Source organism: Melospiza melodia, chromosome Z, assembly GCF_035770615.1.
Source record: "Melospiza melodia melodia isolate bMelMel2 chromosome Z, bMelMel2.pri, whole genome shotgun sequence".
NCBI lineage: Eukaryota > Metazoa > Chordata > Aves > Passeriformes > Passerellidae > Melospiza > Melospiza melodia.
The window spans coordinates 17,914,476-17,939,040 of record NC_086226.1 but is presented as its reverse complement, the minus strand read 5'-3'; the positions used below and the strand labels follow the sequence as shown (position 1 = coordinate 17,939,040).

The 24,565-nt window shown below is 41.3% G+C and overlaps 1 protein-coding gene across 6 annotated transcripts in view; it reads right to left on the bottom strand.

Moving 5' to 3' along the window:
* Positions 1 to 550: 550 nt before the first annotated feature.
* ARB2A (ARB2 cotranscriptional regulator A) overlaps positions 551 to 24,565 on the bottom strand; it is a 261,677-nt gene continuing 237,662 nt past the window's right edge. For 5 of the 6 annotated variants that reach the window (XM_063179805.1, XM_063179806.1, XM_063179809.1 and 2 more), the window contains one exon: positions 551 to 3,994. In XM_063179805.1, the coding sequence (XP_063035875.1) occupies positions 3,852 to 3,994 (143 nt within the window). In that variant the 3' untranslated portion in view covers positions 551 to 3,851. Of the gene's footprint in view, positions 3,995 to 4,095; positions 4,190 to 24,565 lie in introns of all 6 variants that reach the window. The other variant, XM_063179808.1, reaches the window with a different exon arrangement.

Sequence of the window (24,565 nt, the reverse complement as noted above, 5' to 3'; positions counted from 1 at the left end):
GTGCTGGAGCGTTACCATTGTCACCTTTCCAGGTGACACTAATGTGGTGGCACATGCTGGGATGCTCCCACACCTTCCTCTCTCTCTGCAGACCATGCACCCTTTTCAGCTGAGGCTGCAAACACTGCCTCCTCCGTGTCTAGCCCATGCTCCTTGCAAAAGGCCCTCCCCAAAAAACTGCTCAAACTCCTCCCTTGGTGTAACTTTATGGTTTCATGTTTCTGAACAGTAAAGAGGACAGGAGGGTGCAGCCCACTTCGCTATGTGGCTTCCTATGGATGATGTGGGGTGTGTGGAGAGAAGCCCATGCGCATGTGGGCTGAGCCACAGGGCTGGACATGCAGCCCACTCCATGGAACAAATGAACCTCAACCCCCTCACACCTTCCAGCCCCAACCCTGCAACCATATGGGGTCCGGTTTGCAAACACACTTGTCCCCCCCGGCATGTATTCTGAGGTTGGTGGAGCTACTGCCCACGCAGCCCCCACCCTACCCACCAGAGACAGAGGCTCCTGTGGAGCGCAACACAAGGACACAAAGTGTGCAAGAAGGAGAGAAGAGAGCATATTTATTTTTTGTTCATTGCAAGCAGAGCAGTACCAGTGGTGAGGATCCCCTCTGCTCTACAGCCCCCCCACAGGAGTGATAATGTGAGCTGGGCCCAGGGCACAGTAAAGAAAAATTTTTTAGAAAATGATAAGCATTACAGTAAAAATGTAGTTTGTTTCTCATCAACAGTTAAAAAAATAGATCTGCTCCTCCAATATTTGGGCACCCTAGAGAGTCCATCTCACTTCCACAGAGATGGAGAGTGGCAGGTCTGGTGTGTGCATGTGCAAACTTCCCTGGCCTATGCGTCTTCCCTGGCTGCGGGATGAAGCATGGACAGCCAAACCACACCATGTAAATGCTTGCCTTGTCCCTGAACACACAGGGTCCAGGGGGCTGGGGTAGACACGGACCTGGGGAGGGAGGGTTCTAGACCCCCACGGAGAGGGTCAGGCTGGCCACAGGCAGCAGCATCCTCTGACTGGGAGTGAGTGCAGAGACTGGACGCCACAGGAATATGGGCACAGTACTCTCACTTCAGCAGCAGGCCTCCATCCAGGCAGAAAATCCTCCAGGGACAGATACTGCACTTCCCTCCACATAGGTAGTGGCCCTTCCAGGAGTTTGCTCTTCCCCAAGGGCAGAGCTTAAACATAGCAAGGTGACAGGAAGCAGCAGCTGGGGAAGTGAAGCCCTGCTGCCAGTATGAGCAGGTAGGGATGGATGTAAGCACTCTTGGTGCTGAGAGCCCCCCACCGGGAGGATTTAGGCCCAAACCCAGCTGGGTTTCCCTTTACACGTCACTATGAGCGCTTCTGCTTTTGCTCCGTGGCATAGAAGGGTACCCCTGCTTTGACATTGTCTTGTTTTAATGCTCCCCACCACCACTTCTGGCCCCCAGCTGTAGGACTGATTGGACACACTGCGTAGGAGAGGGTGGGACTGGGTCCAAAAGTCATGTCTAAGTGGCACCTCCTTGTCACTAACAGCATCAGAGGCCAGGTGGGCATGGCCATTAAAGAAAGGACAACTTTAATTCAGTATTATCAACACCAAAGGAGCTTAATTAGTGCTTGTTCACTGGGCGTGCCATCAAGCACATCTTTTCCCTTAGTTTTAGTGCAGAAAACCTGCCTAACACCACAGTTATGGCTACAACCACATACCCCCCTATGCATGGTGTGTGTGGTGGTTTGACCGGAAATGGGATTTCTGGGATGCTGTAGTGAAACCAATGGGTGCTCAGATTTTAGTATTGGCACCTGATGTGGCCATTGGGACATTTGGATCCGCCTCTGAGATCACAGGGTTAAAAGCAGGGCTCCCCCCTGGAAGGTTCTCTTTGGGATTTCTGGTGGGAGAGAGTTCAACTCCTCCCCTGGCCCAGCTGCTGAGCGGAGGGGAGAGCCATGCGGCCTGGGAGAGGTGGGCCTGACCTTGAGGGGCCCAAGGGTGGAAGCATCGAAGAACTACTGAGAAGTATTCCCCCCTCCCACTTCTGGGAGACAGAGACAGAAAGAGAAACAGAGCCATGCCTGAGAGTTACCTTGAAACTTGATAAACAAGTGCGGCAGCAGGCAGCACAGCTGAGAAGGAGAAAAGGCGGGGGAAGGAGGCAGAGGAGGCAGCAATGTCCAGCGATGTCCAGCTGCTTGTGGGAGCTTTTAACCCCTTTGTGGACAATGAAAACTTTACAGAACATTAACCCTTCCTAGAAGAGTGATGAAGGTCTGGGCAGAAAGAGAGATGCTGGAAGAATGGAGAAGATGGAGGGGCATTTTTTGCTGGACTCTTATTTTTTGTATAGCCATGGACTGTTTCCTTGTGATACAGAGACTGCCTCCGGGGGGTCAATGCCTCAGAATCCAGGGGGTGAAAAAAACATGGGGGGGACAGATGTCCCAAAGCTGAGACTGTGCCTTTTTGGAAGGAGACAAGGCATCTTTAAAAGGAACCCTAGAAGCAGCCCTGGTCCATGTGCAGTGGTGAGAGCACTTGGCATGGAAGGAAGACGTGACGATGGCAAAGGATCTCCAGGCAGTGCTACGTGTGACAAGAAGTCCATGGCACAAAGAAAGACTCCTTCTCATCTTGATGAACTGAGGATTGAGTATTCTAAAGGGTGGTGCCGGACCAAGAGTTGGTGATTTGGGAGATGTATTATATTGGAATTTGGTGGGGGGAGGAGGAAAATGCTTTTGTGAAGTTTTCATTTTCCTTGTGTGTTTTTTTTCTTTCCTTGTAGTTTAGTTATTTTCTTGTAGTTTAGTTAATAAAGTTTTCTTTATTTCTAAGTAGGAGCCTGCTTTGCTTATTCCTGGTCACATCTCACAGCAGACACCAGGGAGAGGGTATTCTCATGGGGGCACTGGCATTGCGGCAGTGTCAAACCATGACAGTGTGAAATCCCCACACAGAGAGCCCTGTTGGCCAACCTTTATCAGAGAGACTGGAAAAGTGAGGAGGAACCTGTGAGTTTAGGGAAAAGGGAATAATCATGGGATGGCAAGTCATTACAAACTCAGCATATGAAAATGGAAGCATTTTTGTGTTTAACAATAAACAAAAAGAATATGCAGTGTGTCTTTTTTTTATTTTTCCTGTCATATTTCACAGTGTGATCCAGCCTGTTAATGAATACACATTTTTTAAAGTAGAGCTTTCCAAAGGAAGAGAAGATCTACAGATAATGCTGTTGATCTAGCAAGAGAAAAACTCTTCAACAACAGAGCCCTTCTAGAATTCTGGGCCAAACTTCTTGGACACTCTTGCCAGCAGAAAAATGAGAGAGTTAGAAGTCAATTCCACTTGGTCCCAGAGAAAGAGAAGGCTACTAGGTGTAAAATCATAGGCTGGTTAACATGTTTGAGTAAGGTCCATCTTTTAGAAAAGAGTAATTTGTATTTTGTTCTGTCTCAAAATAGAAGGAAGCTGCAAAATATCCTGCAGGCAACAGGACTGCCAAGAAGCTGTTAAATTCTGGCATCAGCTTGGTGCAGGGCCATGTCAGGGCAATTAGAGCTGCACCATGCTGCACTGTGCAGTACCGCTGTCAGCCTTAATCTGCACACTGATGGGCAGCACAAAATCCAAGTTACAGCCCACAGGAAGCACAACCAGTGAACCCATATTGCTTTGACAGTTGCACTCATCTAGAAATAATGCAAAACGCTATTTAGATGTATATATCACGACCCTGTGCTCTAGGAAGAAAACAATCTAATGAGGGGCTGGGAGACTCCTTGCAGAAAACAAGCAGCAAAGACATTGGTGGTGGTGGATTTTTTTCCTCCCCTCCTTTTAGAATTCTTCATATTTTATCCTGTTGGAGCGCCTTGTTGGGGTTGGTTTCACCAAGCTGTTCTTCGCCTTTACAGCCTCACTGAAGAATTTGAAAATAGATGGAAAACTCTTCCAAGAAGTTAGTTCATGGCGTTCTGTACCTGCAAAACACAAAGGTGACAGTTTGACTAGGGGTCGTTCTCTGACTTACTGGGTGTTCACAGGATAAATGCTCCATAAAATGCAAAGATGCAAAACTCACAGAAGACACCCAGCTGCTGCAGCTGGTCTGGAGGGAGCCTCGGAAGGGTCAGAGCTGTCCTGCTGCTGAGCTCTGGGGCAGCTGACAAGAACAACTGCACACACAAGCAGACAGACATATGCACAAACATACATATATGCACATGCACAGCCACCCACATCACAATCAGAGATCCTCAACATGTCTCGTATCTGGGAAAATAAGGTCCGAAAGCACTCTGCTAATAAAAGGTCACTGAAGCACCACCTGATCTGGCCTACCTTGGAAGAAAGAAAGTGTCTGCTTTTCAGACATACTTTATATTATTTATTTTTCATTTTATACTACTTTTAGCCTGGCATATCTGTTTTCAAGTGAAAGGTAACACTTGATCTGAACTACATCTCATGCATCATGAAGGCATCCTTTGTGCACCTGCTCCCACAGAGAATATTGAGACAGTAAAGTGGACCTTTCCTATTTGTATCTTCCCTCTGCACACAGATTTATCTCTGTATTTTATTTTGCTATATGCTTCTATTGTTTTGCAAGTGCCTTCCTCAACACATTTGCTATATTTAAACAACCACACTCCCTCCTCCTTCCCCTCACAACCAACCCCCAAAACAAAACCAAGACAATGGAGATAGGCAGCCAAGGGGTGTGAAAGAGTTGGGACCTCTTCCTGGGTAACCCAATTATGCAGAGATGCTGCCTGGTAGTCTTTGGATCCTGGGCCTCTGTTTGATACTTTAACATTGCTAATGATAATTCTTTAGTCTGTGATAGTAGGTCATTGCTATGGTTACTCTACAATGGTGCAACACTTCACTTTCCCCTTCACCTATTCGTTGAGACCCAGCAACCACATTTGTTGCCTAGCAACAGTTCTGCGACAGGATCACAATCTGAGGGTGACAACAATGAGGGACACAGTGGCCACAGCCTGGCAGATGGAGAGGGATGCAGTCCAGGGTGGATGATGGTCCCTGCAGGACATAGGGTGGCCATCAGTACCTGGGGATATGAGATGGCTGCTGTGGCATGGCATTTTCTGCATTCCCAGCTTCACATCCCTGTCAGAACCTTCTAGGCATCCATCCATGGAGCATCCTTGGTGGGTCCACACACACCACACCACCCCCCTCCCCAGAAAGTCTTTGATGGAGGCACTATCTGCCACACTGCACGTCCCTGCTCCCTCAAAGGCAGCCATCACACAAGCAAACCAACCCTCAAAAAAGCCCTCTCTAGAAAGATACTACTTCTCATGCAAAGAGATGTTTTTGTACAAAGAGCATCCATGTCATGTGCACACACAGATTTTCCTCTCCCTCTTCATATTCATTGTACAGAGATAATTCATGACATCTTCCAGAAATTTCCCACATGCTCCTTTTATACAAATGCTTTCCACCTTTAAATTCACCTATCATTGTAGAAATTCTTTTTGCTGAGAGGTAGTCCATCCTATCAAGTGCTGGGCTTGGCAGTGCTGTGTTGAGTTGGGCTCCATGATCCCAAGGGTCCTGTCCAACACAGAAGTTTCTCTAACTCTATCCTGCAGGTGGCTTTCAATACAGATCACCCATCCCATCCCCTGTAAGATTCCTCACAGCAATACTCGTCAAGAATTGTTCCCCACCTGGGAAACACAGAAGTGGCCCACCACAGCAGGAGGATAAAGCTTCCCTTCTAGCAAAACTTGCAGCCTAACAGACACATCCCTGAGGTTACGGCTTGGCTGGGTATACTGTGACTGCCCACTGCCACCAGGCACACAAAAGTCATCTACCAAAGCTGATTTTAGGGAGGGATAGGCTGTCCTAACACACTGTAAGGACACTCCTGCACAGGGGTTTCACCTCCTTCCCAGCATATGGTGAACACCTCTTTGAGCCCTGAAGGCAAAACATCTTTCCATGTGGCTTTCTGGTCCCTACACAGATATCTCCCACACAATCACATCTTTCTCACTTCTGCCTGTCTGCATTCTCCATCTTGGTTGTAATAGTCATCATTAATATCCACTGGATTAAGATGAAAATATAGGCTGTGAATAATATAAGTTTTTTCCCCCTTCTTCCTTTTTCATCAACAACCTTCCTCCTCTGTAAAAGGGTCATCCAGAAAAAATGAGGAAAAAAAAAAAGCCAAAACAAAACAAAAATAAAGAACAAGTTTCTGAAACCTCCCTGTGTCTTTCTTCATCCTGCCTTCTCCCATGCACTTTCCTCATGTTCCCAAGAGAGATCATGCTCATATGCACTAGTGTTACTGAAACTGATTAACCTACAGCTTTCCTGTGGCAACTCCTCTCAACCCACTCTTCTCAAAAAACAATTCAAGCTTTGAGTCTAGAGGGACTCAATGATTCAGCAGTCTAAAGCAATTTTAACACTCCCTATTTTCCTTTTCCTAGTAACAATCTTACTGGCAGATGAACAATTTCCCTGGTGATAAAATCACTACAATGGATATTTAGTTTCCACGATTATGATGATTCTTTGCTTGATTAATACTGCAATAAGAAAAGCTTGCTAAGTATCTGCCTTGGACCTTTACAGTCATTTCTAAAGGTCAAATTTTGCCCTTACATATTCACATTTAACTACTACTAAAGAGAGACTCTAAAAATTTAACATTGCACACACTGTGTATTTATGATTTATATACCAAAGGCTTGGAAAATTCAACTGAAGCAAGTGGAATTATGTCCTAAGGGTGACAACAGATTTTGACCATAAGATTTTTGCCAAAGTACCATTGACAACTGCAATCTCAATTGTGCATTTAGTAGTACACAGATCTAAATTAAATGCATGAACAGTCATCTATTTTTTAACAGAAATAATAATTTTTAAGAGACAGATAATAAGAAGCAATTGCTCTAAAGACAAGGTCCTCCGAGACAGATATTCTTAGTGCTCACTAATTTCAACAGCTGTGATGATAAACCATGATTCTATATATTGTATTAATTGACGGGCTGTTACACAGCATGTAGTGATTTCAGACATTAGTTCTTTGAGAAATCTTAGAAGCATGCAGCATGGAAAAGATATAAAAACCCAGTTAAGTGTGGGAAACAGCAAGAATACTCTAAAATATGCAAAGGCAACAATTGCAGAACAAAAAAGTATAAATCCCTCCTAGTCCTAGCTCCACTGAAATAAATGACAAAAACATCAAAAAGCAAACCAGCCTCCCACTTGCCAGCATGAAGAGATGTAGAGAGAAATGAATATATATTTTAACATGTGCATAACATCATTGGAAAGGAGCTCCAAAGAGATGGTGGAACCAATAATGTGTGAGGTGAAATGAGTAACGACAGTAAAAGAATGAACAAGTTCCAGAATCAATTTACCAAGTACCATAAAGAGATATATAACTAGAAATAATGAAAACTTGACAATACAGTTGTTGATACAAAAAACCAGGTAAGGGAATACTTTTAAAAATTCAATATCCAAATTATCAGGTCTGGATGACATGCATATGTGGGTCTTCAGGGAATCAGTTAATGAACTTGCTGGACTACTGGCAATTATTTCTGAGAATTCATGTACAATCAGGTAGGCACCAGAGGACTGGGGTGGGAATGAGAAGAAAAGAAATTTCTAATTTGAGAAATGGAGGATTAATTGAAACTAACTAACACACATAAAATTCATATCTGAATACCAGTAAAGAAAGGGATCAACATTATAAAAAATCACAAACACCTCTAGGATAACAGCAGACGCAACAGGCTCAAATTTGACAAGAACAGATAAAACCCAAACTTAATTGAATAACAAAAATCAGCAGGTGAGAGACTTATCCACTGCTGTGTTTTTGACATAGGTCAACGTGGCAGCCTTGAGGCAGTGGGAACCAATGTAATCACTTAAAATGGATTATGACCCTCACTGCTCTAATGGGCTGTGGTCACTCCTACCTCTCACTTGCAAATTAGTTGCTTTATGCCAGTCAAGGGGCCCCCAATCACTTGAGATCTACAGTAATGCAGCTCCCAAATATATGCTGCCATACCTGCACTGGCTCTAGCTGCCAGCAGCATGTCCACCAGAAACTGCAGTACACATCACACATCTACAGGGTCCAGACTCAGCATCTTGTCTCATATCTCATCTCATCCCATCCCATCTCACAGATGTCACGTTATGCCTTTCCCATTGTACATCATCTTGGACTCTAGAAAATGGGCACTGGCTCACTTTTAGATAAGTGGTTAAAGCATTTGAGAAGACAAAGAATAAGAAGTAATATGGGGTTGGAAAGATACCTATGAAGTCCCAGAAGATTGCTATTTGGGCTCAAGTCTTTTAAATGTGGTTATTAGTAATCTGAAAAAATACTGAGGATATAGATACTGAATATAAGAATAGTATATTGAATAGGAGATAGTACAAACATAGGAAGAAACAAAGAAATAATAATCAAAAGGCCAGCCTAAATGGGTAGGAAAAACAGGGAAGAGGAAAAGCAAAGACTGAAACTGGGAATGGTGCCTGCAGGGGTGATAATGCAATATGACTATGTGAATGATCCTGATGGCCATTTGCACACACGCATGCAAAGGCACTTTCACTGTCTTTCCTTTCCACTTCCATTCAGGAAAAGCAGCTATTCACCTAGCAAGGCTGACAAATTCCTCCATCTGAAAGCAGAGTGTCTGGAGAGAGAAGAGCTCTGCAATCACCATAATTCACTCTTGCAGAGCGATTACTGGCTGTGCAGGACAAAGGTGCCCTCCTACAGTGCCTGCCCACTGTGTCAGACAAAAGCCTCCTCCCGCGGTGCTCAGAAGATGCACAGCACAATGGTGGCCCCCCACTGCGTTTACAAGATGTGTGGGACAAAGGTTTCCTGCTGCACAGGAGCTGTGAGAGATCTTCATACATGCCTTAGTGCTGAAATATTTCTGCAGAGAAAAGTTTCCAGGTTGAAAAGCTTCTCCACAGATACTAGCCACAGGGCTGACCTCAGGTCTGCTTCTCTAAGTGACAGCTCATTGCTAAATAGCGTGGACTTCAAAATGAATTAAGGGTGTTCCACGCCTTGGGGTTTAGTCCCCATTGGGATGGAGAATTCTGCTGCTCTTCAACAAGATCTTGCTCAGCAGAGAGTTGGCTCCCTGTGATCATGATCTACGCTGAGATCCTGTCATGCTGCAAAATGCCAATGCAAGTAGCTTAGCCACCTTGTCTGTAGACAGGTTGCTTTTACATTTATGATTCAAGCTAGGTATCTAAAAGGCACTCAGTCTTATCAGAACTTGATTCAAATGGTACAGAGGTTGAAATATAGACTTTTGTGGGCATTTGCAGGAACGAAACACTTTAAACATTATTAAACACGAAAAGCAACACAATTAATTTGTCCTTTATAGGTAAACTAACAGATAAGCCAACTCCATTTGACTGCGGTAGACAAGTGTGACAAACCTTTCAAAAAGGATTTTTTCTCCTGAAAGTTATAAATCAATGGAAATTTCTTCCTTTATCATATTATCCACACACGCATTGAGGAACTACTTTAATTATTAGGTATTCAGTTCTGTACCAACATAACAATACTGTTCAAATATGCACTGAGGTGTGAATAAGAGATGCTACCTGCCTGTCCTGCATCCATCTTTCTGTATGCTAACAACTTACTTCGTATCACAAAGCTATTTCTGAACAGGAATTTCAATTTTTTACTCTCCAGTAAATCAGATACGATCAAGTATGACATAACTACTTTTAATTTGTAAGGTTTCTCTAGTGAAAATTCCTTTACCCTGTTGATCTGCATGGGAAGAAATTATTGTGTCTTTTTGACTATTTTGGTCTACTGATGTAAACATCCAAGTCTCAAATCCAAAACAGAAGAAGCTCTCAGAGCATCCCCAGTAAAGCTAACAGAAAAGGAGATTTTAAAAAAATACATCTTGACTAAAATCATGCAATAGTTCTGACTAGGAAAAGAAGAGCTTCAGGAAAAACTGTGAATGAGTCCATAAGCTCAAGAACATTGAGATTCAATGACCTCAGGAGTCTTTAAGCACTCCTAGATGTCACAATGGTAAAGAAAGATTAAAAACTTAGGCAAAATTAAGACATAAGCTAAACACCAACTAATGAAATGAAAACAGTAATTTCTGTGGGGACATAAAACAACTCAACCTCAAAACAATCCCCAAGCTTTGATGTGTTTAGTTTGGCTAAGAAGTAATCGTTTGTGTAGTCATGGACATGATAATAATCTGAAAGTAACTGTAGGAACATGAATTCTTTAGAGAAGCCAAGAGGGAAGAAACAGAACCATTTGAAGACATGAAATACAGCTTATTAAGTGGGCTTAGACACACAATAAACTGGTTAAGACTCAATAAAAGAAAAATCATGGCAATGCTGGAAACTAGACTACACACACTAAAGAAATTTTTTACTTAGTTATTATCTACTGTGACACAAAGCAGTTCTTATTTTTGTTGGACACTTATTATCTATAATAATCTTTAGTGGGATGATGAAAACAGAGCAACAAGCATCCTACTGAGAAAAAAGTTCACCTTTGAACTCCCATACTTGCAATTCACTTTTCTTCCACTCCTTGTTTACAGCACACCAACTTCCCACAAGAAGCAAGTGATTAAAAACAGTAAAAAAACAAATTGTAAATTTCTCTTGTCCTCTGAGCAACAAGATGCAAAGATGCAAACAAAAGCTCATTGCAAGCAAGGTCTGCAAAGTAGGAAAAAGATAGGAGTTCTAACACGACCATCATTATTTTTCACTACCCTTTATTTAATATTAAGGGCAGTCCTATGAGCACAGGTCATTTGATTGTTCCTCTACATGTGAACTGGCCAAATAAGTAAAACTTGTGAGGTCATTCTCTCCTGAGCACAGGTTACCCAAAGTTAGGTCATTTTCTGGTTCACCAGAGCCAAGCAATTTTCTTTTGAGTATATATTAAAGAAGGTAAAGATGGTGTCTGAACAACATTCTCAGAGGCAGCAATTTCCAATGCAATAAATTTTAGCAGGAGAGCAAGCCATTTCCTTGAAGAAGAGATCCAGTAAAGATGTGTGCAATATTATGCAACCATAGATTTTAAAACTCGTGTTAAAATGGTGTACCATGCAGAGAGAAGAAGGTAGGGTTTGAAGTTGTATTTATATTGATATATGTGTTCACCTCTCTACTGCTATCTTTATCCCTATCTCTATACAATCTTCATATATCCATCTCCATCTACATAGTATGTGTATCAACAACACTGTCTGTCTGTCTGTCTGCCTATCTATCCCTCCATCTATCCATCCATACCTGTAACTTTACCCTTACTGTATGTAATTCAAGTATAAAAATTCCTTACCTGACAAATGCAAGGTGGGATACTCAGGTTACATCTTACAAAGATATTTTTGGGCTAAGAACATACCAATGGTAGGTGCAGGATCTCACCAATGGAAATTAAGAATAGGTTAGACAACCATGTCTTAGGAATATTATGGGTATAGCTGACCTCACCCTGGGCAATATGGACAAATTAAGTAACTTCCTGAGTTTCTTTCTATCCAGGCTCGTTGCTTCTGTGACTTCATTGGCTTTATCTAAGCAACAAAATTGATTGTCTTAGCAAGGTACTTCACAGTAAGTCTGAAGCAATTGAATAATACATGTGAGTGAGACAATTTTTTAAATGCCCATGAATATTTTCTATCATGAATTAGGAAAAACACCTATATAAAATTGCAAGCAAGAGCACAAATAAAGTAGATAGCATTTGAAACAATTATTTTCTCAATCAGGAGAAAGGAAAATTGGCTTTTAAATAAAGGAAGTTTTAACTTGCTCAGAACTCATCACTTTATGAGAGAACTTACAACCACAAGACTTCTTGGGTGAAACCACTGAAAACCAACTGTTCAAGCCTCACAGCTTCCACAGGTTATAAACCTGAAAAATACTAATATACCTGACAGATATTAACATGCTGCAGCACAATGCAAGCCATCAGTAATACCCCCTTCTCCTCACTGCTTTGCAAAGACACATCTAACAGAGTTTTGTAAGGGAGAAGTCATCATTACTATGCTTTTGCAAACCAAGTGGCTCAGCCAAAATGAGGAATGGACCTGAGCTCTGCTGAGCCCACAGCAGGGCTCTGTTCATGCAGCAATGCCGCCGATGTTAACAAGCATACAGGTTTTATAAACTATATTTAAACTAATTTAAAACATTCTGCAGCAATTCCTGCAAGTTACTTTAATCTTAAATACCCATAGGCTGATTTTTAAATCTGAGTTTATTCCAAAATCCCACAGCTTTTTACTGCCCATGGGGCAGAGACCTGAAGGATACACACTCTTGCTATCTTGTGAGAACTCTACTAATGCAAGAAATTCATCAGTGATACCAGGACAAGGGAAACAACCAGCTGCTTAGAAAATAGCTCCTCTTTGTAATGATATTTTATGATTATTTGTTTCTAAATAGTAATTGTGCCATCAAACATCTGGATGTACCAGCAGCATATGCATAAACCAACACAGTTTTGCAGTTTCCAAAAACACAGCAGCCAATGCAACACCATGGAAATGGGTTAGGCTGGCAATGTGGGCACCAAAGAGCAGCTAGGAGAGGCAGCAAAGCTTTAAAACATGTTAACATGACAGAAGAGACACCCCATACACTGAAGATGTAAAAAGGTTCTTAATCACTAGCAGGATAAGCACATACTACTTGACAATTCGTGTGAAGTTTTGAACACATGAACAAATTACACTAAAGCAATTTTAAAATAAAGTAGCAGAATATAATTTTCTGTTCTTTCACACCACAAACAGAGCTTGAAGACTGGTGCGGATGCTGACACAGCAGCTGTGGAAGTAAATAAAGTCTTCTGGGGGACAGGAATGAGCCTGTGTCTAAGGAACAAGCTGCAATGAGAACATGCATAGGGCATGAAACCCAGTGTGTTTTTATGATTTTAGTGAGAATCTGAATTCATACCTTGCAAGCCTTGAATGAATACACTAACTCTCCCTTCCCACAGTGGAAAATGTTTATAATCTTCTAGATAAGAAATAGTTCAAAAGCATGTTTTCCTCCTGAATTTTTTACTTTGATTATAGTGTCCTGTTGTATCTGTGTAGACAAAAGACTACAGTCAATCCAAGTCCAGAGCACTTTCACAGGTACAATGGTATTCACTAACCCATCTGCTTCATCTTGGGATTTCTGCCTCTGGCTGGCCCCAACCTAACCTAACCTAACCTAACCTAACCTAACCTAACCTAACCTAACCTAACCTAACCTAACCTAACCTAACCTAACCTAACCTAACTCAACACAAACTCCTCCAATGTGCCACTGGCACCATTCATCCTCTCCCTAGTCCTGGAGCAGTCACAGAAAAGGCACTTCCCCTTGATTTGTCTTCAGAGGCTAATCGTGTGATAGGTAAAATGAAAAAATCTCAAGAATCCAAGTGCTACCTCTACAGTGCCAACTTTGGTCCTGTGGGAAACCTTCCTTCATCTGCACCTGATCCTCCCCTTCTGACAGCTGCTCCTGCAGGATGGTGGAAATGGGGGTAGCAAATGGTGGGCTAAGATGGGGCTGCTTTCCTGCTTTTGCTGGAGACCAACTTCAGGAGCCACCACCTGCTGCAAAGGAATCACTTCCTTGCATCAAGAGAGGTGAAACTGAAGAGCCTAAATCCAAGTGATCCTGAAAATCCCAATTCAGTCACTCACCACACCCTGAGGTGTCTAAGCTACACAAACACCTCAACTCCTGACCTTAAAGTTTGCACCTTATAACGATATCACTTCTGTACATGCACAGAAACACATCAGGTTTGGCAGTGAAAATATTCCCAAGGGTCTCAGGCAGATATAGTGTTTCCATGTCCCCCTCTCCTCCTGCCCCATAATGCTAAGTATGTGTCCAAGCCACAGTGGCAGGAATGCCCTTTGATCTCCTTCCTAAGGCTTCATTTCAAATGAATCTCTTCCCACTCCTTGCCTGTTTTTCATCCACGTGGGACATCTATTTCTCCAGAACACCTGTTTCTCCAGGAAATCCAATTCTGAATTCTTCTTCTATAACTTGCTCACCTGGCAGTTCTCTTTGAACTCATGCTCAGTGCCTGGCTGTGATCTTGCTCCATCTCATCCACACACTGATCTCAGCTGACCTGTTCTCATGGCCCACCAATTTCTGCCTTTTTCTGCCTTTACTTCAGCCATTTCAGGAAGACTTCCTCTACCTCACTGCTAGTGCACCCATCCATTTTCTCCTCACAAACACCTTCGTCTTCCAGCTGCTGGCATCCAACACATCTTTCTTCTCCATGTTTTCCCAGGTCTGACTGGCAAGTCAGACAAGTATTTGGCAAGTATTAAAAAAGCTGAACACAAGATGACCCTACTACCCAGATGTAGTGGTGAGGGCAGAAAAAGAGGACAAATCTGAAATTGCAGTTGCCCTACTCTGCAGAATCAGAGAAATGAGATATTTATCTCCTAGGTGAGAATGATAGTTTCATGGGAAATTCAGGGCATTTTCTTAATGATTTAATGGAAAGGAAACATATCCGAGTTTGTAAAATGCCATGGGAGATGAAGCTGAATACAAACAACAACTAACAAAAGGAGTTAAGAAAATCATGTTTGGGGAGTAAATAACAAATTCCTTTAAGTTTGATAAAATTTTAGTTATGTCAAGTAAGTATAAATAAATTTATGGAAAAAAAAAATTTGTATATTTGAGGTGTGAATAACCCTTGTGCGCTTGTAGTAAGTAATTTATGACTAACCCATACCATATAAATATTTCTTGTTTGCATCACACCAACTGCTGTTTATATATGTACATGTATTACATCCCCCCATCCTGGCCACCTAGGACTTATATGACCCACTTCCAGGTGTCTGCATAGCTGTACTAGTGAGAAAAATGGTGAGAAGATGGTGATTTCACCAGTGAATTTACACCAATATAGTGGGGATTAACTTTCTTTTATTAGCATAACCTTTGCTAGGTGTTGGTAATGACCATTCTTGAAGGAGGCAGGTGACTGAACCTAGATGGTGGGATTTTATGGACATAATAACCTCTACAACAACAACTTTACATATGGCTGCCTCAGAAGAGTGACACTTGTGTGACTCACAGTCTTTGGAGACGCTATTTATAATTTATACCAAATTTGAAGTGCTAAGATTTTTCTCTCCCACAAGTCATGGTAATCAATACAGGTCTGCACCTACTACAGCCTGATGAGGTGAAGTGTGTGGCAAGGATCAACTGCACTGCGCAAAAAACACAGCTCATAAGCAGGACTTTGCAAAAGAGATCTCCAGTGACCCCATTTCCACACCTACACTGTGAGAACAAATAAAGAAGAAAATAATTTTTTGTAGGGTTACCATCACTGCTTAGTGTTGCAAATTAAATTAATTGTATATTTGTCTCAAAAGTACTCCGAAACTTGAGGGGTTTTCATACGTCATCTGGATTATAGGCTTCTGCAGCCTAATTCATAACACATCAAGGCTTAGTGCGGGATACTATAAAGCCCCTATATAATGGAAACTGGCAATTTAAGACTAAACACATTCAAAAAAGGCTCTGCAGGTGTGAATTACACTAAATTTAACTAAGCTTAATAATATCAAACTTCTGACTTAACCTCAGAGATGTCACTAGAGGGACTGTTTGAAATTAATGATCATAAAGCTGCACTCACTCCCTGCTTAACACTCCTCCTTATTACAGCAGACAGCAGCTCTGCCTGGAAATGCACAGTGCATGTGCCTTGGTTCCCACCTCTTCTGAACAGCACCACCCAAAATCAGTCATGGGTGATGCTCAGGATGCAAGGGCAGCAAGCCAGTCACGCAGCAAAGAGTTCAAGACAGGCATCAGGTGGGGGAGGCAGTGAAGTGAGGCGCAGGCAGAGCGAAGCCGAAGGCAGGCACACGGCAGATAAGATGAGAAGGCATGTTGTGTGCTGGCATGTGCTGACCTCTGCCAACAGCTCTCCTGACATCCCTGTCTAGGGGAGTCAGACATGAACATCAGTGTGGGAGGTGGGTCTGCCAACAGTAGAAGGGAGAACTCAAAAGTCTGGGATGAACGTGAAGGGAAATATTAAGTTTGTATTAAGGAAAAAAAAGCACCCCAACCAAATAAATCGTTTAGAGCTGCGGATATTTACTATGGGCTTGCCTGTGTGACTGGTGGGGCCCCATTGCTGAGATGCGGCTGGAGAAAGCTCAGTGAGACCCAGCAGTCAGTGGGATGAGAACAGATAGGGGTTTCTCCTGGAGAAATTGCAACTTATGTTCTACTTTACAGCCACAGAGAAAACACACCAGGACACAAAACAACTCAAAAATCAGAGTTTTTCTGATAATCCAATTTTAGACACCCAATTACTGAATGGTAAGGTTTCTAACCATTCCATTTAAATGCTAAACTAACTAAATAAGCTTAATTTGGGAGACCATATTTATTTCAGAACAGAAATATTCCAGAATTTATTACCCTTAAAAAAAAATACAATAGGTAACATCAAGCTCCAAAGCTGTATCTTCAAGCTGACACAGTCACTTCGACATTGAAGAAACAATTTATGATTTCCTCACCAGCCAGAGGAAAAATAAACCCCAAACTCCAAAGACAGAAAACAATGCATTTGCCTTATATTTGCAAATGCAATTTTCACTTCAAAATACAATATTGTTCTAATAACTGATCTTTCCATGTGGAATCTTCCAGCAGAACCAGGGCTCTTGAGACAAACTGTGGAAAAATCCCTTGTGTCATGGTAGAGATTTTTTGCCATGCATTTAGTAGTTCTAAAGAAAATGACAGTTTCTTCTATCCAGAAAGATGGTTAAACCTTGGGAACTGGGAATAGAAACAGAAACTGCCAGTGAAGTATATTTGGAAGTGCAAGAGAGATGAAATATTTAAATGAGTTTCAAAATTCGGTGTTTCAAATTTTTTTTTTTCTTACATCAAGAAGCTCAGTTTTGTTTTTTCACAAAATTAGAACAAAATAAAAGGAAGTTGTCAAGGTAGTTTCTCTCTGAAGAATCATTGAACTGGAGTTATGTCATCTTGCATTAAAACTATTAGTTATTGCCACAGCTGGCCTACAAATATTACATTAAAAAAGCATGAAGAAAATAACTTAAATACATTTGGGGAGTTCTTTTGTTGATGGCCCATGCATCTCTCTTAATATTTAATACTTATTGCTCCATTTTGGTTTAATTTGTCTGAAGCACCATACATTGAATTTTTTCAAGCAATTTTAAAGCAAACTATTGACACATTAGGGAAGAGACTTCATCATAAAAACAAAGATTGAGGCTGAAATTTGTCTAAATGAGACCAATATCAATATGCACAAATGCACAGACACCTAAAGTTTGACAGTCATTGCTCATAAAATCCTGCAGTGAGATAATATGAAAACTGTCTCCTGTACAGGGAAGTTAGAGAGGAGATCATATGTGAACACTTGAGGAAAACTTGCGCTGTGATGGAACATTTCCTGTTAGTCTGAGGATAAAGGAAACACTACAACCACAATATTACATTAAGAAAACAATTTTTTTCACTCTGTTGTGAAAAGTGAAGAGTGTATAAGTGACTAAAAAGCAAAGACCTTGAAGTCAACAACATTCCCACAAGTTTTATCTTGTTTTACAGTTCCAGAATGACAAACACTTCACATCAGTGTCTCTGCAGCCACGATTGTTACCTTCCAAATGAAGTTTTACAGTGCAAATATTCCACATTCTCACAGGTACCAGAATTGTTTTTCCAGATCTGCATTCAGACACACACTCAAAGGCTACAAGACTTCCTTTGAGGAAGGACTGCTGAGGGGACACAGCACTGTAAATGTGGGGTTTGCTTTCCTTTGCGAAGCTGGGGAAAGCAGCAGCCAGGCACAGGAAACTTTGTGCCATGCATCTCGGCATCTGCAATGGGAACAATGGGTGTGGTCAAAACGACTTGCTGCTTCTTACTGCAAAGAACTCACACCCCAAGGCAAACCTGCTTCCATGCCACAATGCCTTTAGCAAAACTGGACTGCAACAGCAGCTCCTCTGCAGCCGCACGAGGAACAGTGAAGCCTGCTCATCAAGGCATTGCCTTCTGCAGCTGCAGAAGCCTTCACAGAGCTTTGGCGTGAAGGACACCATGCCCCATGCTGCACACTGACAAGGTGCTCCTGCTCTTTCACAGCAAGAGAAATGGGGCATGGTAAATCCACTTGTGGTAGAAACACCACATCTCATCTACTACCATGGCAAGAGGTGGAAGCATCAGGATTTGCCCTGTAAGCCTAGGACCAAGGATGCTGGTAGGAAACAAGTTTGCTACTGGTCTAAATTAAGAATAACCTCATCTATCATTTTCATATTTTCTGCCCAGGAGATACTAAAGATGTGCACTAAAGGAATCCTACTGCTCAACTTGTACAGTGCTGACTGGGCTGTACTTCTAAAGTGCATGTAAGTACTTAAGTTATGTTTCACAACAAAAGAGATTCAGTAAAAACCTCACAAAATCCCACAAGAAAACTGATAAAATAAATCTGTGACATACTTAACAAATCAACTGGTTGCAACAGCTTTGGTATGGCCCAAGAAGTGCTGAAATCAAATGTTTCCTTATGACACCCATTACTTAAGGTGGATTTCTGAAATATGAAAAGCGGATTCTTTTTAATTGAGTTTCGTATACCAAATGGATCACAGAGGAATTCTTATATGCCTTTTGTGTATAAGCAAGCAAGTCCTCTGTAGTTTGGGATCTCAATAATTCCCTTTATAAGAGCTTGTTTTCAGTTGTTTATATATTTTGCCAAGCTAGGTATTTGGGATGAAAATTTCCAGGCTCCATCTCTGCCTTAGGCTGATTATTATTATTTTTTTACATTTTAAGTGAGAGGATTTAGGCACTTCAGGAAATAAGACTGAGGGAAAACATATTTTGACCCTGCTGGGAGGAATAAAAAAATGAAACAAACAAAAAAATAAAAAAAAAGGTCTTACAAGAATTTTGCTGAGTAGCTCCTCTGTCTCTATTCTTCACAGTTTGAAATCTGGAAGGCAAGATCCCTGGTGTCCTTTTGCAGTTCCCATGAAAAAACAGCCAGCTTTTTGCCTAGTCACAAGCCTTTGTAAAAACTCATTAGCATATGCTCAGCACAGAGTCCCCAGAATCTGCAAGTCTAAGTGGCCAAAGATTCCTCTGAAGACGCTGTTTGCCCAGAGTCTACAGGGCTAAGCCAGACATTTTTTTTGCCACTGCTGCTCCCAGATGTTGCACTCTAATGTGGCATCAGGCACAGGAACCAAGTGCAGACAGCACTCTGTCTTGGGCTCCAAATGCAGGCAGAACAAGGGGAAAAGGGGAAAAAAGCAGCCTAATGTAAATAGAGAGGAGATCTAGTCCCTGGGGAACAGGGTGAGTGAATCAAGACATGAGGCTGACTGGAAAAAGATCAAAGAAGTGGCATAGGAACACCAAGGAAGGTGAAGGAAACACCTCTGCAGGAGAAGGAAAGACCTTGAAAAGCAGGGAACTGGCTGCAAAAAGAGGTTCGGAGGCAGACCAGAGGAACAGCAGAGAGTCTGGACACAGCAGGGACAGGTGAGACATGGAGGGGAGGAGAGGCACAGTGGCACATGACTCTCATGACTCTCCAAACTAGGTAGGAGCTGCCTTATGGGAGACTCAGTCTCTAGGCAAAGACAAAACTGCCAATGTTTCATTTTCCCTTGGCTGTGGGTTACAGAGAAGGTAACAATCTACTGCACTAATACTCTCAGCACCTTTCCCTTGCTTCACCATCCCGTGCCTCTGAGCTCAAACTCCATGTCTGAAATCTCCACCTCTGCAATGACATGCAGACATAGAATGTCACATGATAAAATTGCCTTTCTTAGTCTTATTGTGGTTGAAGAAAACAAATTACACACAGAAAACTGTATTAGAAGAATATTTGAAGCATGCATGCTGAAGGGACAAGTTAAGGACATTCAGTTTAGTCAATGTCAAAATGGTTCACACAAAACTGACGGGGGATGGTGCTTACTGGCGCTGCTCTGGTACAGCTTGTGCTGACCTTGCAGAGAGTGTTATGCTGCCCTTGAGCATCACTTGTGCATTTCTCTACCAGACGCCTCTGTTGACCTGCAGCTATTGCCTGGGAGTAGAGAGAACTGGTCCAAACAGATGAGGCTTTTGCAACAAAACGTGAAATAACTTCATTTCAATGCAGTACAATGAGTAAATGAAGGAGAATGTAACACAATTTGAATATGGGAAACCCCTGTAATACACTGCTTTGAAATGTATATTGGCTATTACATGGGCAGTGAAAGAAGTTGTGTTTGGATAAAAACCCCTAGGTATTTAAAGATTAATGGTTATTTTTTAAAGTATCAATAAGGAATTAATCTCATTAACAGAAAAAAACTTTACAGAGCCCCAGGCTCCAAGGAGGATTTTTTTGAGCATCTATAGACACGAATCTCACTGCAAGCAGCTCACAGCTGAACTGACTCTCTAATCTCTGCTGGTGGAAAGACATGACTCTTTCTCATACATTCAAAGTTCCTTCCCATGTTACCTAAATTCCCAGCAGTCAAAGAAGAGTAAAGCTTCCCCTAATGGTGATTCTTATACATCTACCTCACAGTAACTGCTATTTTAACCTGAGTATGTAGCTGCATCATGTAGTTGCGATCACATATAAGAGGTAATACAGAAACAATGGTTTGTTATGAAAAAATAGATGAGGTGCACAAGAAGGAAACTGAAAGCCACGCAACAAGGCAACTGAAAGCTTCATGTTTCTATAATATCATTATTTTCTGAGATGATAACCGAGAGCAATTTGTAGAAATCATCAGTCCTTTAATGACACTGTGTGATCCAACAGGATCCCTTCCTGCGAACATATAAGTGAGGTGACTTTTGTTTCACAGCAGTCTGTTATTCTGTTTTCCTACCCATTCCAAATAAACCTTGTTTAAGACAAAATAATTACTTTGCAAGCCTACCCACAACTTTTTTTTGGGGTGATGTACAGTCCACCAAAAATCTCAGATGCATTAGAATCTAAACTAGCAGAGGAGCTGAGTAACACTGGTGATAGGCTGAATGTGGCAATTCCACGGGATATCACAGGTTGGCTTGGTCTGGGGAGCGCAAACCCTGTGGTACTGCAAATCTAGTGGTAAAAGAAAGGATCTGCAGAGCTGCATTCACTGCAGGGGACAAAGTGGTTTTGAAGGATACAACACAGGTAGGAGTACAAAAGTATGAAGCACAAAATGTTTGTATCTTGTACACGCTCTAACATGAGCTTCAGCTGATCTTTCACTGTAACATAAGTCAATAAAAAATTTAAATACTTCATACATTGTTGGAGGTAAGAATGGCTGGTCACTAAAAGCAATATTACTCTGTAATCACATCACATGCATTTGTAGACTTATCCCTGCAGTTTGCTTCTGTGGCTTTAGATAACAGTTACTTTTTTTTTTTTTGACATTTGTTTATCAGAACAGTGATAAGGAAAATGAATAAATGAAAAAGCTGTATGAAGAATCATGCAAATGATCATAAATGGCAGATATAGTATCACCAATGGCAGTTTTAATAAGTATCTTATAGGAAAGAACCAGCATCCAAATTTTAACTTTATATGGTATATGATTCTACGACATATATGAGTTACTTATTTTGGAATGACAGCCATGTGTGGTTTCTTTTTCTTGCATCAGCTGCTAGCACATACATTTCTGTCCTAATATGACAGTTTTCTTTGAATATGATAAAAAGGAATGATGACTGAGCCACAGGCTGCTCTGCAGCAAGCAGAATCAATTACCCCCCCAACTGATCTAATTGATCAATTTCAAATACAGCAAATCTGCTGAGTCCAGTCAAGTCATAGAAGGCTTCTTTTCAAAAGCAGATACCTAATACTCATATGAAATATGTAACAAGCCAGGAAAATTATGAAAGCATTAATATGCCCAAAGAGGAAATCACTCTGTAAACATTCACGTTCAGTAGTATATTTACGGCAATTACACTGCTCATGCAACATGTTACCATTTTAATAACACTACACATGTTGCACCCTCTTATTCATGCTTTATGACCCAGTATCTTTTACGAACTATCGTTCGTTCCTCTGTTTACTAGTGCCACATCACAACATCCATCCTGGGTTTGGCAGTGACAGGTGTTGCTATACATACTCTCAGCAGGATTTTTTGCTTAGCACCACAGGATGCTCTACCTTGGTTCTGTGCAGTACTAGACAAACTGCTAATGCAAAAATCCCACTTATTAGTGGCTCTGAAAAGGCATAATTTTATAACACCTTGATTTATTCCAGCAGACTCTTAACCCATGCACTTACCAGTATGTTTTAAATTTCCTGACACAACAGGGAAGTAAAATGCTGTCCCTTCTAACAGCACCTACGTGCAGATGCCCTAGCAGTCAGTGCTCTCGTATGCATAATTTTCTCAATTATTTGGTTAAAACTTTCCAATTACTAGTCAGATTTTCAGGACAAGAACTCTTCTATTCCCTTTCTCTTGAATACAAACTGGCCACTAGCACAAACATTTTTTTCTTAAAATAGCAATATCCCATCTGTTTAACTCTCTAAAGTGAGAAACTCAGCAGCTAACCCATTATGAAATGTGGAATGTGCATAAGACATGAATTAGTTTGCTGAACAATAGTTACTGGGCTTTACTAATGTTTTTGGGCTTTTCGAGTTCTTCCTCTTCAAAATATCTACCTCCAAAATTGAAGTGATGTCATTAACTGTAGAAGACTAATTGGCAGGCTTCTTGGGAAGCAGGCAGGTAGGTGAGTTTTCTTTAAAGGGCTCATGATACATATACTAATATAAGACCATCTTTAGTTAATGTGCATAAAGAATGGAAATAAGACAGTGAAGAATCTGAAGCCAGAATAAAAACAAGACTAAATGAATTTAGCTTTTCACTTTTTAAAGATAAATACCTGGGGGAAAAAAGTCTTTTCATAAAATTGCTAGCTTTGCAATCCATACAGGCCCCCTTCAAGCCTTTTCAAAGAAAATAAAGATGGATCATTGTGCAAGCAGGAGCATGAATTTCTGCTGTGGCACTTTTGCTAGGAGGAATGTTTGAGTTATGATTTGTAACAAGCTTTAACTATAAAATGATGAAAACCTGGCACTTTCACAAAGCGTCATCAACAAAAAAACACAGCACATCAAGTAGCAGTGCTTAAAATCAGTGCTTTTTGCCTTACACATGATGTGGTTTACAATTCTAGGGACTAAACGTCCTATGGATCACTTGAGATTTGACTCCATCACCTGGAAACTTGAAGTTATGGGTCATGTTATTGCATGGTGCAGACGTTCCCCTTCAGACTCATCTGTTTTCTTTTATGATATCAAGATATAAACCCACCAAAATTCCTGAACAGCTACTACATGTCTCAGATTCTTTCAGGAGGAACAGGCCAAAGTCAAGCTTGATGAGCCATACCCCAACCAGAATCCCCATGATTTTATAGATGTAAGTAGCTAACATTACTTCAGTGTGCCACACTGTCACAAAGGGACATTCTACGTGTTAAGGTTGCGTGCTGAGCTATCAAAGATTCATACAGAAATGTACCAACATCCTTCATATAAAGCTAATCAAATTTGAAATTACTGACATGTCACCTTGAGGAAGAATTTGATTTATTATTTGCAAAGTAATCCAGAAAACAGTGAGATATACAGCTATAAGAATTACTGTTATACTGACTTTATGACTTTAAGTTTTTGTTGTTGCTTTTGTGCCTGCCCTAAACAATAACAAATAACAAAACTTTCTTTGTGCTGTTAAGTTGCATGAAGGTGAGATAAGGTTGCTTAGAAGTGTGTGGCCGCACAAGAGTTGTTTGCCATCAATTAATGATATGTGACAGAAAGCATAAAATGCTGTGAAGCCAGCTTTCTTCTTTGCAATCATCCCATACTCAACGGGGAATGTTGCTGGAAGTCACATCATCCCATGACCTTCCTTGCTTGTTTCTGGGTTGCAGGACCTAATGCAGTAAGATCAGATATCATGCAAATAGCATGCAAGTTTTCAAATGTCATTCAGTTTAAGTGCATACATAATCTGTAGCATATTAACTGATTTGTGTTCATAAGTCACAACACTGGTGAACACAAACCAGGCCTTGAGTATGCAGTTCTCAGGCACAAATGAACACTAAGCACCTGAAAATCTGCCTCATCTTAAGCTTTACATCAAGCACATGACTTGGCTTCACAAGATAAAGACAATGCTGTGCTCTCCCTTAAAACACACCTGGCCAATTGTGCTACAGCATTTATTCACGGAGTTTTAACAGATAGTGCCCTACATGTATGC